Raw genomic sequence first — 15,644 nt, 5'->3', positions numbered from 1 at the left:
CTGATGATACAGTGCTGGTGGCTGATTCAGGTGAGAAACTTCAGAACTTGGTGACTGAGTTTGGTAAAGTGTGTAAAAGAAGAAAGTTGAGAGTAAATGTGAATAAGAGCAAGGTTATTAGGTTCAGTAGGGTTGAGGGACAAGTTAATTGGGATGTAAGTTTGAATGGAGAAAAACTGGAGGAAGGGAAGTGTTTTAGAATCTAGGAGTGGACTTAGCAGCGGATGGAACCATGGAAGTGGAAGTAAGTCACAGGGTGGGGGAGGGAGCCAAAGTTCTGGGAGCATTGAAGAATGCGTGAAAGGCAAGAACATTATCTTGGAGAGCAAAAATGGGTATGTTTGAAGGAATAATTGTTCCAACAATGTTATATGGTTATGAGGTGTGGGTTATAGATAATGTTCTGTGGAGGAGGGTGAATGTGTTGGAAATTAAATGTTTGAGGATGATATGTGGTGTGAGGTGGTTTGATTGAGTAAGTAATGAAAGGGTAAGAGAGATGTGTGGTAATAAAAAGAGTGTGGTTGAGAGAGCAGAAGAGGGTGTGTTGAAATGGTTTGGACACATGGAGAGAATGAGTGAGGAAAGATTGACAAAGACGATATATGTGTCAGAGGTGGAGGGAAAATGTGGGACTCCAAATTAGAGGTGGAAAGATGGAATGAAAAAGATTTTGAGCGATTGGGGTTTGAACATACAGGAGGGTGAAAGGCATGCAAGGAATAGAGTGAATTGGAATGATGTGGTATACCGGGGTCGACGTGCTGTCAATGGATTGAACCAGGGCATGTGAAGCATCTGGGGTAAACCAGAGAAAGGTCTGTGGGGCCTGGATGTGGAAAGGGAGCTGTGGTTTCAGTGCATTACACATTACAGCTAGAGACTGAGTGTGAATGAATGTGGCCTTTTTTGTTGGTTCCTGGTGCTGCCTCACTGGAGGCAAGGGATGCTATTTAGTGTGTGGCAGGGTGCCGACAGTAATGGATAAAGGCAGCAAGTATGGATATGTACATGTGTATATATGTATATGTATGTATACATTGAAATCTACATGTATGTATTATGCGCATGTGTGGGCTTTTATGTATATTCATGTGTATGTGGGTTGGTTGGGTCATTCTTTGTCTGTTTCCTTGTGCTACCTTGCTCACACGGGAGACTGTGGTTAAGTATAATAGAAAGGAAATGGATTGTTTTCATGTAACTTTCCTTTAAATTTTCACCAGGTACTCTATTGATTATTTATTATTCGTTTTATATAAAAAAAAGTTACTCTTCGGGAGCCCATAGTCAAAGATTGGTTACCATAACATTAAACATGGTATAGAATGGTATAAAAAGATGTTCTGGAAGGAGGTAAATAAAGTGCTTAAGACAAGGGAGCAAATGGGAACTTCAGTGAAGGGCGCAAATGGGGAGGTGATAACAAGTAGTGGTGATGTGAGAAGGAGATGGAGTGAGTATTTTGAAGGTTTGTTGAATGTGTTTGATGATAGAGTGGCAGATATAGGGTGTTTTGGTCGAGGTGGTGTGCAAAGTGAGAGGGTTAGGGAAAATGATTTGGTAAACAGAGAAGAGGTAGTAAAAGCTTTGCGGAAGATGAAAGCCGGCAAGGCAGCAGGTTTGGATGGTATTGCAGTGGAATTTATTAAAAAAGGGGGTGACTGTATTGTTGACTGGTTGGTAAGGTTATTTAATGTATGTATGACTCATGGTGAGGTGCCTGAGGATTGGCGGAATGCGTGCATAGTGCCATTGTGCAAAGGCAAAGGGGATAAGAGTGAGTGCTCAAATTACAGAGGTATAAGTTTGCTGAGTATTCCTGGTAAATTATATGGGAGGATATTGATTGAGAGGGTGAAGGCATGTACAGAGCATCAGATTGGGGAAGAGCAGTGTGGTTTCAGAAGTGGTAGAGGATGTGTGGATCAGGTGTTTGCTTTGAAGAATGTATGTGAGAAATACTTAGAAAAGCAAATGGATTTGTATGTAGCATTTATGGATCTGGAGAAGGCATATGATAGAGTTGATAGAGATGCTCTGTGGAAGGTATTAAGAATATATGGTGTGGGAGGCAAGTTGTTAGAAGCAGTGAAAAGTTTTTATCGAGGATGTAAGGCATGTGTACGTGTAGGAAGAGAGGAAAGTGATTGGTTCTCAGTGAATGTAGGTTTGCGGCAGGGGTGTGTGATGTCTCCATGGTTGTTTAATTTGTTTATGGATGGGGTTGTTAGGGAGGTGAATGCAAGAGTTTTGGAAAGAGGGGCAAGTATGAAGTCTGTTGGGGATGAGAGAGCTTGGGAAGTGAGTCAGTTGTTGTTCGCTGATGATACAGCGCTGGTGGCTGATTCATGTGAGAAACTGCAGAAGCTGGTGACTGAGTTTGGTAAAGTGTGTGAAAGAAGAAAGTTAAGAGTAAATGTGAATAAGAGCAAGGTTGTTAGGTACAGTAGGGTTGAGGGTCAAGTCAATTGGGAGGTGAGTTTGAATGGAGAAAAACTGGAGGAAGTGAAGTGTTTTAGATATCTGGGAGTGGATCTGGCAGCGGATGGAACCATGGAAGCGGAAGTGGATCATAGGGTGGGGGAGGGGGCGAAAATTCTGGGAGCCTTGAAGAATGTGTGGAATTCGAGAACATTATCTCGGAAAGCAAAAATGGGTATGTTTGAAGGAATAGTGGTTCCAACAATGTTGTATGGTTGCGAGGCGTGGGCTATGGATAGAGTTGTGCGCAGGAGGATGGATGTGCTGTAAATGAGATGTTTGAGGACAGTGTGTGGTGTGAGGTGGTTTGATCGAGTAAGTAACGTAAGGGTAAGAGAGATGTGTGGAAATAAAAAGAGCGTGGTTGAGAGAGCAGAAGAGGGTGTTTTGAAATGGTTCGGGCACATGGAGAGAATGAGTGAGGAAAGATTGACCAAGAGAATATATGTGTCGGAGGTGGAGGGAACGAGGAGAAGAGGGAGACCAAATTGGAGGTGGAAAGATGGAGTGAAAAAGATTTTGTGTGATCGGGGCCTGAGCATGCAGGAGGGTGAAAGGAGGGCAAGGAATAGAGTGAATTGGAGCGATGTGGTATACTGGGGTTGACGTGCTGTCAGTGGAGTGAATCAAGGCATGTGAAGCGTCTGGGGTAAACCATGGAAAGCTGTGTAGGTATGTATATTTGCGTGTGTGGACGTATGTATGTACATGTGTATGGGGGTGGGTTGGGCCATTTCTTTCGTCTGTTTCCTTGCACTACCTCGCAAACGCGGGAGATGGCGGCAAAGCAAAAAAAAAAAAGAAAAAAAAAAGAATGACAAAAATATATGTTTAACTTGTAAATAAGAAGTAACATTTGCAAAATTGGAAATCATCTGAATTTTTCCCCTTTGTTGTTGCAGATTGGGAATATATCATTTGCAGATTAATGTTAAGTTTAATCAAAGAAAAAAGAGAAATCAAATCAAAGTTTCATAAAAAGAAAAGAAATCAAATAATTGTTTGTCACTCTCAGCAGTTAAAGGTGCAGTCAACCCCTTAAACATATTTTTTGAAGATTTACAATTGTGCTTAGCTGCCCACTTTAATTCCGTCTTTTAACCAAGCGTTAAATGCTTGAGCACAACTATTTTGAATAGCTGAACAGAACCAGTACCAATAGTTTGCTTGATTTATATTCATTGCATTGTCCCTAGGCAATGCAGTTTTCCTTGGACAAATGGTAGATTTTTTCCTTGATGTGTGGTGAATAGTGTGATCTGGTCACAAAAAATAGTCTATTCAAAGCACTTCCATGAAAAGAAACTTCACTCATGTGATATTACTTTTCATTGTCATGGTCTTTCGTTTTGTAATGCATTATTATTGTAGAAGAGGAAAGAAAAACTATAGACCACAACATTTACCATCACTTATATATTGTGTACTGTATTTGTAGTAAACTCCACTTGTACCCAATAGGAAGAACCATATGAATGGGGTAATCCAGCTGCAACTTGTTTGCCAACACTAGCACCTGGAAGTCTGGAATTAAAGCTAGCTACTGCTGCCCGAAGATGGCGGATTACAATGCTTGAATCTACCCATAAAGATGGAGTAAAGGGAGCCTTTCAGAACATGCATGCATTAATCCACACAAATCGAGACCGAATGGGAGCCTTCACTAGACTTATTGAAGCAGGTGGAGGAAAGGTTGTCAAAGTCAGGTAAGCAAGTGTTGCTTGTAGCAATATTTTTCATGTTGAATCAAGTACCATTAAATGATATTCTTAGAAACAGTTATCATAAAAACCTTTTGTGACAACATGATACAGTCTTCCCTCTTTTCTTACATTGTTATTTTGATTAATGGTAGTACTAGACAGGTTATGGAAGATAACATGCATTGAAAGCTTTCTGTATCCCCTCCATTCCCCCTCCAAAAAAAAAAACTACCATCTTTCTTATTACCATCCCCACTAAATTTCACCCTCAGATGCCTAAATGTGTTTTTAGCTTTTAATTTTTTTTACCACTCTCATTGGCATTATACTGTGATGTCTGTCTCTTTGAAAGACTTGAATGTTACTCCTCTTATCATCATAGCTGCCTATGATTTTGTCTAACTTCCTCTCCGATTTAGCAGCAAAATCGTATCATCTTCATGTGACAACCTCCACAAAGCATCTCTGTCAACCTGTTTTATATACTCTCTTCAGATCTCTTGAAAGCAAACACCTCATCCACATTTCCACTCTTCAAACCATATTGCTCCTCCCCAGCCTGATGCTTTGTATATGCCTTCACCGTATCCACCTCCATCATCCCTCTGTCTTACCAGGTACTCTCAACAGACTTATACCTCTTTAATTTGAGCATCCTTTGTTCCCTTTGCCTTTATACAGTGGCAATATACATGCATTCTGCCAATTCTTAGACACCTCACCTTGTTCTATACATGCATTAAATTCCCAACTAACCAGGGAACAATGCAGTCAACCCTTTTCTTCAGAAATTCAGCTGCATTACCATCTGGTCCAATCACCTTGTCACATTTCATCTTAAGCAAGGCTTTAACCTTTTCTCCCCTCACAAAACCACTTTCCTTGACTCTCACTTTGCATACCTCCCAGACCCAAACACCCTACGTCTGCCACCCTATCATTCAGTGCATTCAAGAATCCTTCAGAATGCTCACTCCAATATCTCTTCTCATCATTGCATGTTACCTCTTCCGCATTTGCCCCTTTCACTGATGTTTCTATTTGTGCTCGTCTTCTTATGCTGTAACCTCCTTCCAAAATATCTTCTTATTCTCCCTGAAGTTTGCTGACTTTTGCTCACCCCAACCCTCATTTACCCTCTTTTCCATCCTGCTGCTATCTTTTGTACATCTCCAAATCAGATACACTTTTATCATGTGAGCATTGCCCATAAACATCTGTTTTTTTCTTTTACTGGCAACTTACATCAACCACCACTCAGTACCCTTTTTTACTTGCCGACCTCCCACCTTCTGCATATCACTCACTTCTCTCACACATGACAACACTGTTTCCCTACATACCTCCAATTCCTCACCCACTTCCCTAGCTTTGTTTACTCTTACCTTTTTCCATTCCTCACACGTCTCTCTTCCAAGCTCACTTTCACCACCTTGTCATACATATCATTTCATTTTTTCTGAAAACCTTTACATATCTTCACCATTATTGCTGCCAGACAGTGATCACACTTCCCACCAGCTGCTCCTCTAAGCATCTCTCTTTTACATGCCCATCAATTTGTATGTAATTTAGTAATGCCTTTGAATCGTCTTTTTAGCTCAACCATGTATGACCCTCTCCTTAAACCTGTGTTCCAAATTACCAGTCCTTTTTCAGCACACAGCTGCATAAGCTTTACACCATTTTCATTTACCTTAAATTGTATAGGTTTTTTTGTTCTTGATCACTGTTTCCCATCTTAGTGAAGTAGCACCAGGAATAGATGAAGAAAGGCCACATCCACTCACATCCTTTCTCAAGGTGTCATGTGTAATGCACCAAAACCAAAGCTCCCTATCCACAACCAAGCCCCACAGACCTTTCCATGGTTTACCCCATGGCTTACCCCTGGTTCAGTACTGTAACAGCATGTCAACCCCAGTATACCACATCGTACCACTTCACTTTATCCACTACATGCCTTTCACTCTCTTGCATGTTCAGGCCTCTCTCACTGAATATCGCTTCCACTCCTCCTTCCATCTCGCATTTGGTCTACTGGTTCTCTTTGTTCCCTCCATTTCAGACACATGTATCCTCTTTCTCAACCTTTCCTCACTCATTCTCATATGCCAAAACTGTATTAGCACACCCACTTCTACTCTCTAAACCATACTCTATTTTGCCTTTATTCTTACTCGGTCAAGCCACCTCACATCAATTATTGTCTTCAAACATTTAATTTCTTACACATTCACCCTCCTCTGCACAGCCTTGCATTCATGTATTGTTGTAACTACTACTCCTTCAGATGTACCCATTTTTGCCCTTCCATATAGTGATCTCTTTTTCCACACATTCTTCAGCACTCCGAGAACCTTTGTCCCTTCCCCTACCCTATGACTCACTTCTGCTTCCATTGTTCCACTTACTGCCATATCCTCTCCTAGGTACCTAAAGCACTTCACTTTCTCAAATTTTCTCTATTCAAACACACCCAAACTAACCAGTACCTTCACCCTGCTAAATGTAAAAACCTTGCTTATATTCACATTTACTCTAAGCCTTCTCTTTTCTCACGCTCATCCATACTCAGTCACCAACTTCATGGTTTCTCACTCAAATCTGCCAACAGTGCTCTCTCATCACCAAAACAACTGACTCACTTCCCCTACAGACTGCACTCTTGCTTCTCTCTCCAAAACTTGCATTTTCCTCCCTCACCAACCCAATCCTAAACAAATTGAACTAACAATCCTGCCACAGACCAACCTTCGCTTGGAACCATTCAGTCTCTTCTCGTCCTGCTTATACACAAGCCTTACACCCGTGGTGAAAACTTCTCACTGCTTCTAGCAGCCTTCTCCCCACACTATATATTCTTAAGACCTTCCACAAAGCATCCTTATCAACCCTATCATATGCTTTCATCAGATTCATAAATGTCTCACACAAATCTGTTTGCTTCTCTAAGTATATCTCATACACATTCTTTTAAGCAAATACCAGATCCACACATCCTCTACCACTTCTAAAATCACACATCTCCTCAATCTGGTGCTCTGTACATGCCTTCACCCTTCTGAATGAATGCCCTTGTGTGCAACTTTCCACAAATACGTAACAAACTTTTACCTTAGTAATTTTGAAGGTTTGTTGAATGTGTTTGATGATAGAGTGGCAGATATAGGGTGTTTTGGTCAAGGTGGTGTGAAAAGTGATAGGGTTAGGGAGAATGATTTGGTAAACAGAGAAGAAGTAGTAAAAGCTTTGCAGAAGATGAAAGCCGGCAAGGCAGCGGGTTTGGATGGTATTGCAGTGGAATTTATTAAAAAAAGGGTGTGACTGTGTTGTTGACTAGTTGGTAAGGTTATTTAATGTATGTATGATTCATGGTGAGGTGCCTGAGGATTGGCAGAATGCTTCCATAGTGCCATTGTACAAAGGCAAAGGGGATAAAGGTGAGTGCTCAAATTACAGAGGTATAGATTTGTTGAGTATTCCTGGGAAATTATATGTGAGGGTATTGATTGAGAGGGTGAAGGAGGCATGTACAGAGCATCAGATTGGGGAAGAGCAGTGTGGCCTCAGAAGTGGTAGAGGACGTGTGGATCAGGTGTTGGCTTTGAAGAATGTATGTGAGAAATACTTAGAAAAGCAAATGGATTTGTATGTAGCATTTATGGATCTGGAGAAGGCATATGATAGAGTTGATAGAGATGCTCTGTGGTAGGTATTAAGAGTATATGTTTTGGGAGGCAATTTGTTAGAAGAAGTGAAATGTTTTTATTGAGGATGTAAGGCATGAGTACGAGTAGGGAGACAGGAAAGTGATTAGTTCTCAGTGAATGTCAGTTTGCGGCAGAGGTGCGTGATGTCTCCATGTTTGTTTAATTTGTTTATGGATGGGGTTGTTAGGGAGATGAATGCAAGAGTTTTGGAAAGAGGGGCAAGTATACAGTCTGTTGTGGATGAGATAGCTTGGGAAGTGAGTCAGTTGTTGTTCGCTGATGATACAGCACTGGTGGCTGATTCTGGTGAGAAACTGCAGAAGCTGGTGACTGAGTTTGGCAAAGTGTGTGAAAGAAGAGAGCTGAGAGTAATAGTGAATAAGAGCAAGGTTATTAGGTACAGTTGGGTTGAGGAACAAGTCAGTTTGGAGGTGCGTTTGAATGGAGAAAAACTGAAGGAAATGAAGTGTTTTGAATATCTGGTAGCGGATTTGGCAGCGGATGGAACCATAAAAGTGGAATTGAGTCATAGGGTGGGGAAGGGGGCGAATGTTCTATGAGCGTTGAAAAATGTCTGGAAGGTGAAAACATTATCTCAGAAAGCAAAAATGGGTATGTTTGAATGAATAGTGGTTCCAACAATGTTATATGGTTGCAAAGCGTAGGCTATACATAGAGTTGTGCAGAGGAGGGTGGATGTGCTGGAAATGAGATGTTTGAGGACAATATGTTGTGTGAGGTGGTTTGATCAAGTAAGTAATGAAAGGGTAAGAGGGATGTGTGGTAATAAGAAGAGTGTGGTTGAAAGAGCAGAAGAGGGTGTTTTGAAGTGGTTTAGTCACATGGAGAAAATGAGTGAAGAAAGATTGACAAAGAGGATATATATGTCAGAGGTGGAGGGAACGAGGAGAAGTGGGAGATGAAATTGGGGGTGGAAAGATGGAGTTAAAAAGATTTTGAGTGATCGGGGCCTGAACATGCAGGAGGGTGAAAGGCATGCAAGGAATAGAGTGAATTGGAACGATGTGGTATACCAGGGTTGACGTGCTGTCAATGAATTGAACCAGTGCATGTGAAGCATCTGGGGTAAACCATGGAAAATTTTGTTGGGCTTGGATGTGGAAAGGGAGCTGTGGTTTCAGTGCATTATACATGACAGCTAGAGACTGAGTGTGAACGAATGGGGCCTTTGTTGTCTTTTCCTAGTGCTACCTCGCACACATGAGGGGGGAGGGTGTTGTTATTCCTTGTGTGGCGGGGTGGCGATGGGAATGAATAAAGGCCGACTATGAATTATGTACATGTGTATATATGTATACGTCTGTGTGTGTGTATGTATATATGTATACGTTGAGTTGTATAGGTATTTATATTTGCGTGTGTGGACGTGTATGTATATACATGTGTATGTGGGTGGGTTGGGCCATTCTTTCATCTGTTTCCTTGTGCTACCTCGCTAATGCGGAAGACAGCGATAAATTATGAATAAGCTAAACATAAAAATCTACAAGCTCTTCACCATTTCCTTTTACAACACAGAATACCCCACGTACACCAATTGTTCCCTCAGCTTGCAGCTACCACGTTACGCACCTTTGCATTCAAATCACCCATCACTATAACCTGATCTCATGCATCAAAACTACTAACACACTCACTCAGCTGCTCCCAAAACACTTTCCTCATGATTTTTCTTCTCATCCCGAGGTGCATATGCACCAATAATAACCCATCTCTCTCCATCCACTTTCAGTTTTACCCATATCGATCTAGAGTTTACTTTCTTACACTCTATCACATACTGCCACCAATCCTGTTTCAGGAGTAGTGCTCCTCCTTCCCTTGCTCTTGTACTCTCACTAACCCCTGACTTTATTCCCAAAACATACCCTTTACCCTTGAGCTTCGTTTCACTCACAGCTAAAACATCCAGGTTCCTTTCCTCAAACATACTACCTATCTCTCCTTTTTTCTCATCTTTGTTACATCCACACACATTTAGACACCCCAGTCTGAGCCTTCGAGGAGGATGAGCACTCCTTGCGTGACTCCTTCCTCTGTTTCCCCCTTTAGAATGTTTAAATTTAAGGAGGGGAGGGTTTATAGCACCCTGCTCCCATCCCCTTTAGTCGCCTTTTACAACACGTGAGGAATGCGTGGGAAGTATTCTTTCTCCCCAATTCCCAATGATGTATTTATTTATTCATTAATTTTGCTGTGTCGCTGTCTCCCACGTCAGCGAGGTAGTGCAAGGAAACAGACAAAAGAATGCCCCAACCCACCCACATACACATGTATATACTTACATATCCACACATGCAAATATACATACCTATACATCTCAATATATACATATATATACACACACAAATATATGCATATATACACATGTACATAATTTATACTGTCTACCTTTATTCATTCCCATCACCACCCCGCCACCCATGAAATAACAACCCCCTCCCCCCTATGTGCATGAGGTAGCAGTAGGAAAAGACAACAAAGGCCACATTCATTCACATTCAGTCTCTAGCTGTCATGTAATAATGCACCGAAACCACAGTTTCCTTTCCATATCCAGGCCCCACAGGACTCTCCATGGTTTACCCCAGACACTTCACATACCCTGGTTCAATCCATTGACAGCACGTCGACCCCGGTATACCACATCGTTCCAATTCACTCTATTCCTTGCACGCCTCTCACCCTCCTGCATGTTCAGGTACCAATCACTCACAATCTTTTTCACTTCATCTTTCCACCTCCAATTTGGTCTCCCACTTCTCATTCCCTCCACCTCTGACACATATATCCTCTTGGTCAATCTTTCCTCACTCATTCTCTCCATGTGACCAAACCATTTCAAAACACCCTTTTCTGCTCTCTCAACCACACTCTTTTTATTACCACACATCTCTCTTACCCTATTATTACTTACTCGATCAAACCACCTCACACCACATATTGTCCTCAAACATCTCATTTCCAGCACATCCACCCTTCTCCGCACAACTTTGTACAGCCTACACCTCGCAACCATATAACATTGTTGGAACCACTATTCCTTCAAACATACCCATTTTTGCTTTCCGAGATAATATTCTCGACTTCCACACATTCTTCAACGCTCCCAGAACTTTCGCCCCCTCCCCCACCCTATTATTCACTTCCATTTCCATGGTACCATCCGCTGCCAAATCTACTCCCAGATCTCTAAAACACTTTACTTCCTCCAGTTTTTCTCCATTCAGACTTACCTCCCAATTATCCCTCCACACTACTCTACCTAATAACCTTACTCTTATTCACATTTACTCTCAGCTTTCTTCTTTCACACACTTTACCAAACTCAGTCACCAGCTTCTGCAGTTTCTCACATGAATCAGCCACCAGTGCTGTATCATCAGTGAACAACAACTGACTTACTTCCCAAGCTCTCATCCACAACAGACTACATACTTGCCCCTCTTTTCAAAACTCTTGCCTTCACCTCCCTAACAAATGCATCCATAAACAAATTAAACAACCATGGAGACATTACACACCCCTGCCACAAACCTACATTCACTGAGAACCAATCACTCTCCTCTCTTCCTACACGTGTATATGCCTTACATCCTTGATGAAACCTTTTCACTGCTTCTAACAACTTCCCTCCCACACCATATATTCTTAATACCTTCCACAGAGCATCTCTATCAACTCTATCATATGCCTTCACCAGATCCATAAATGCTACATACAAATCCATTTCCTTTTCTAAGTATTTCTCATACATTCTTCAAAGCAAACACCTGATCCACACAGCCTCTACCACTGCTGAAATCACACTGCTCTTCCCCAGTCTGATGCTCTGTACGTGCTTTCCCCCTCTTAATCAATACTCTTCCTTATAATTTCCCAGGAATACTCAACAAACTTATACCTCTGTAATTTGAGCACTCACTCTTATCCCCTTTGCCTTTGTACAATGGCACTATGGAAGCATTACGCCAATCCTCAGGCACCTCACCATGAATCATACTTACATTAAATAACCTTACCAACTAGTCAACAATACAGTCACCCCCTTTTTTAATAAATTCCACTGCAATACCATCCAAACCCACTGCATTGCTGGCTTTCATCTTCCACAACGCTTTTACTACCTCTTCTCTGTTTGCCAAATCATTTTCCCTAACCCTCTTACTTTGCACACCACCTCGACCAAAACACCCTATATTTGCCACTCTATCATCAAACACATTCAACAAACCTTCAAAATACTCACCCCATCTCCTTCTCACATCACCACTACTTGTTATCACCTCCCCATTTGCCCCCTTCACTGAAGTTTCCATTTGTTCCCTTGTCTTATGCTTTTTATTTACCTGCTTCCAAAACATCTTTTTATTCTCCCTAAAATTTAATGATACTCTCTTACTCCAACTCTCATTTGCCCTCTTTTTCACCTCTTGCACCTTTTTCACCTCTTGCACCTTTTTCTTGACATCCTGCCTCTTTCTTTTATACAGCTTCCACTCATTTGCATTATTTCCGTGCAAAAATCGTCCAAATGCCTCTCTCTCTTTCACTAATAATCTTACTTCTTCATCCCATCACTCACTACCCTTTCTAATCTGCCCACCTGACACGCTTCTCATGCCACAAGCATCTTTTGTGCAGACCATCACTGCTTCCCTAAATACATCCCATTCCTCCTCCCCCACTCCCCTTACGTCCTTTGTTCTCACCTTTTTCCATTCTGTACTCAGTCTCTCCTGGTACTTCCTCACACAAGTCTCCTTCCCAAACTCACTTACTATCACCACTCTCTTCACCCCAACATTTTCTCTTCTTTTCTGAAAACCTCTACAAATCTTCACCTTCCCCTCCAGAAGATAATAATCAGACATCGCTCCAGTTGCACCTCTCAGCACATTAACATCCAAAAGTCTCTCTTTCGCACGCCTATCAATTAACATGTAATCCAATAATGCTCCCTGGCCATCTCTCCTACTTACATACGCATACTTATGTATATCTCTTTTTAAACCAGGTATTCCCAGTCACCAGTCCTTTTTCAGCACATAAATCTACAAGCTCTTCACCATTTCCATTTACAACACTGAACACCCCATGTATATTAATTATTCCCTCAACTGCCACATTACTCACCTTTGCATTCAAATCACCCATCACTATAACCCGGTTGCATGCATCAAAACCACTAACACACTCATTCAGCTGCTCCCAAAACACTTGCCTCTCATGATCTTTCTTCTCATGCCCAGGTGCATATGCACCAATAATCACCCATCTCTCTCCATCAACTTTCAGTTTTACCCATATCAATCTAGAATTTACTTTCTTACACTCTATCACATACTCCCACAACTCCTGTTTCAGGAGTAGTGCTACTCCTTCCCTTGCTCTTGTCCTCTCACTAACCCCTAACTTCACTCCCAAGACATTCCCAAGCCACTCTTCCACTTTACCCTTGAGTTTCGTTTCACTCAGATCCAATACATTCAGTTTCCTTTCCTCAAACATACTACCTATCTATCCTTTTTTCTCATCTTGGTTACATCCACACACATTTAGATACCCCAATCTGAGCCTTCGAGGAGGATGAGCACTCCCCACGTGACTCCTTCTGTTTCCCCTTTTACAAAGTTGAAATACAAGAAGGGGAGGGTTTCTGGCTCCCCGCTCCCGTCTCCTTTAGTCGCCTTCTACGACATGTGAGGAATGTGTGGGAAGTATTCTTTCTCCCCTATCCCAGGGGATATATCTATATTTATTTTATTTATTTATTTATTTTGCTTTGTCGCTGTCTCCCACGTTTGTGAGGTAGCGCAAGGAAACAGACGAAAGAGATGGCACAACCCACCCCCATACACAGTGTACACATGCACACGCCCACACACGCAAATATACATACCTATACATCTCAATGTACACATATATATACAGACACAGACACATACATATATACCCATGCACACAATTCACACTGTCTGCCCCTATTCATTCCCATCGCCACCTCGCCACACATGGAATACCATCCCCCTCCCCCCTGATGTGTGCAAGGTAGCACTAGGAAAAGACAACAAAGGCCCCATTCGTTCACATTCAGTCTCCAGCTGTCACACAATAATGCCCGAAACCACAGCTCCCTTTCCACATCCATGCCCCACACAACTTTCCATGGTTTACCCCAGACGCTTCACATGCCCTGATTCAATCCACTGACAGCACGTCAACCCCGGTATACCACATCGACCCAGTTCACTCTTTTCCTTGCCCGCCTTTCACCCCCCTGCATATTCAGGCCCCGATCACACAAAATCTTTTTCACTCCATCTTTCCAAGTCCAATTTGGTCTCCCACTTCTCCTCGTTCCCTCCACCTCCGACACATATATCCTCTTGGTCAATCTTTCCTCACTCATTCTCTCCATGTGCCCTAACCATTTCAAAACACCCTCTTCTGCTCTCTCAACCACGCTCTTTTTATTTCCACACATCTCTCTTACCCTTACATTACTTACTCGATCATACCACCTCATACCACACATTGTCCTCATACATCTCATTTTCAGCACATCCATCCTCCTGCGCACAACTCTATCCATAGCCCACGCCTCGCAACCATACAACATTGTTGGAACCACTATTCCTTCAAACACCCATTTTTGCTTTCCGAGATAATGTTTTGGACTTCCACACATTCTTCAAGGCACCCAGGATTTTTGCCCCCTCCCCCACCCTATGATTCACTTCCGCTTCCATGGTTCCATCTGCTGCCAGATCCACTCCCAGATATCTAAAACACTTTACTTCCTCCAGTTTTTCTCCATTCAAACTTACCTCCCAATTGACTTGACCCTCAACCCTACTGTACTTAATAACCTTGCTCTTATTCACATTTACTCTTAACTTTTTCTTCTTTCACACACTTTACCAAACTCAGTCACCAGCTTCTGCAGTTTCTCACATGAATCAGCCACCAGCGCTGTATCATCAGCGAACAACAACTGACTCACTTCCCAAGCTCTCTCATCCACAACAGACTTCATACTTGCCCCTCTTTCCAAAACTCTTGCATTCACCTCCCTAACAACCCCATCCCTAAACAAATTAAACAACCAAAGAGACATCACACACCCCTGCCGCAAACCTACATTCACTGAGAACCAATCACTTTCCTCTCTTCCTACACGTACACATGCCTTACATCCTCGATAAAAACTTTTCACTGCTTCTAGCAACTTTCCTCCCCCACGATATATTCTTAATACCTTCCACAGAGCATCTCTATCAGCTCTATCATATGCCTTCTCCAGATCCATAAATGCTACATACAAATCCATTTGCTTTTCTAAGTATTTCTCACATACATTCTTCAAAGCAAACATCTGATCCACACATCCTCTACCACTTCTGGATTGCGCAAAAGATGCTTGTGGCATGAGAAGAGTGGGAGGTGGGTTGATTAGAAAGGGTAGTGAGTGGTGGGATGAAGAAGTAAGAGTATTAGTGAAAGAGAAGAGAGAGGCATTTGGACGATTTTTGCAGGGAAAAAATGCAATTGAGTGGGAGATGTATAAAAGAAAGAGACAGGAGGTGAAGAGAAAGGTGCAAGAGGTGAAAAAAAGGGCAAATGAGAGTTGGGGTGAGAGAGTATCATTAAATTTTAGGGAGAATAAAAAGATGTTCTGGAAGGAGGTAAATAAAGTGCGTAAGACAAGGGAGCAAATGGG

The 15,644-nt window shown here is 42.1% G+C and overlaps 1 protein-coding gene across 9 annotated transcripts in view; it reads left to right on the top strand.

Annotated features, from left to right (window-relative positions):
• The window catches only part of LOC139747272 (DNA topoisomerase 2-binding protein 1-like), a 688,948-nt gene that overhangs the window by 574,299 nt on the left and 99,005 nt on the right, over positions 1–15,644 (top strand). For all 9 annotated transcript variants that reach the window (XM_071659369.1, XM_071659371.1, XM_071659377.1 and 6 more), the window contains one exon: positions 3,946–4,190. In XM_071659369.1, the coding sequence (XP_071515470.1) occupies positions 3,946–4,190 (245 nt within the window). The remainder of the gene's footprint in view (positions 1–3,945; positions 4,191–15,644) is intronic.

This window comes from Panulirus ornatus, chromosome 68 (genome assembly GCF_036320965.1).
Source record: "Panulirus ornatus isolate Po-2019 chromosome 68, ASM3632096v1, whole genome shotgun sequence".
Classification (NCBI taxonomy): Eukaryota; Metazoa; Arthropoda; class Malacostraca; order Decapoda; family Palinuridae; genus Panulirus; species Panulirus ornatus.
This window is presented reverse-complemented; position numbering and strand designations above follow the sequence as displayed.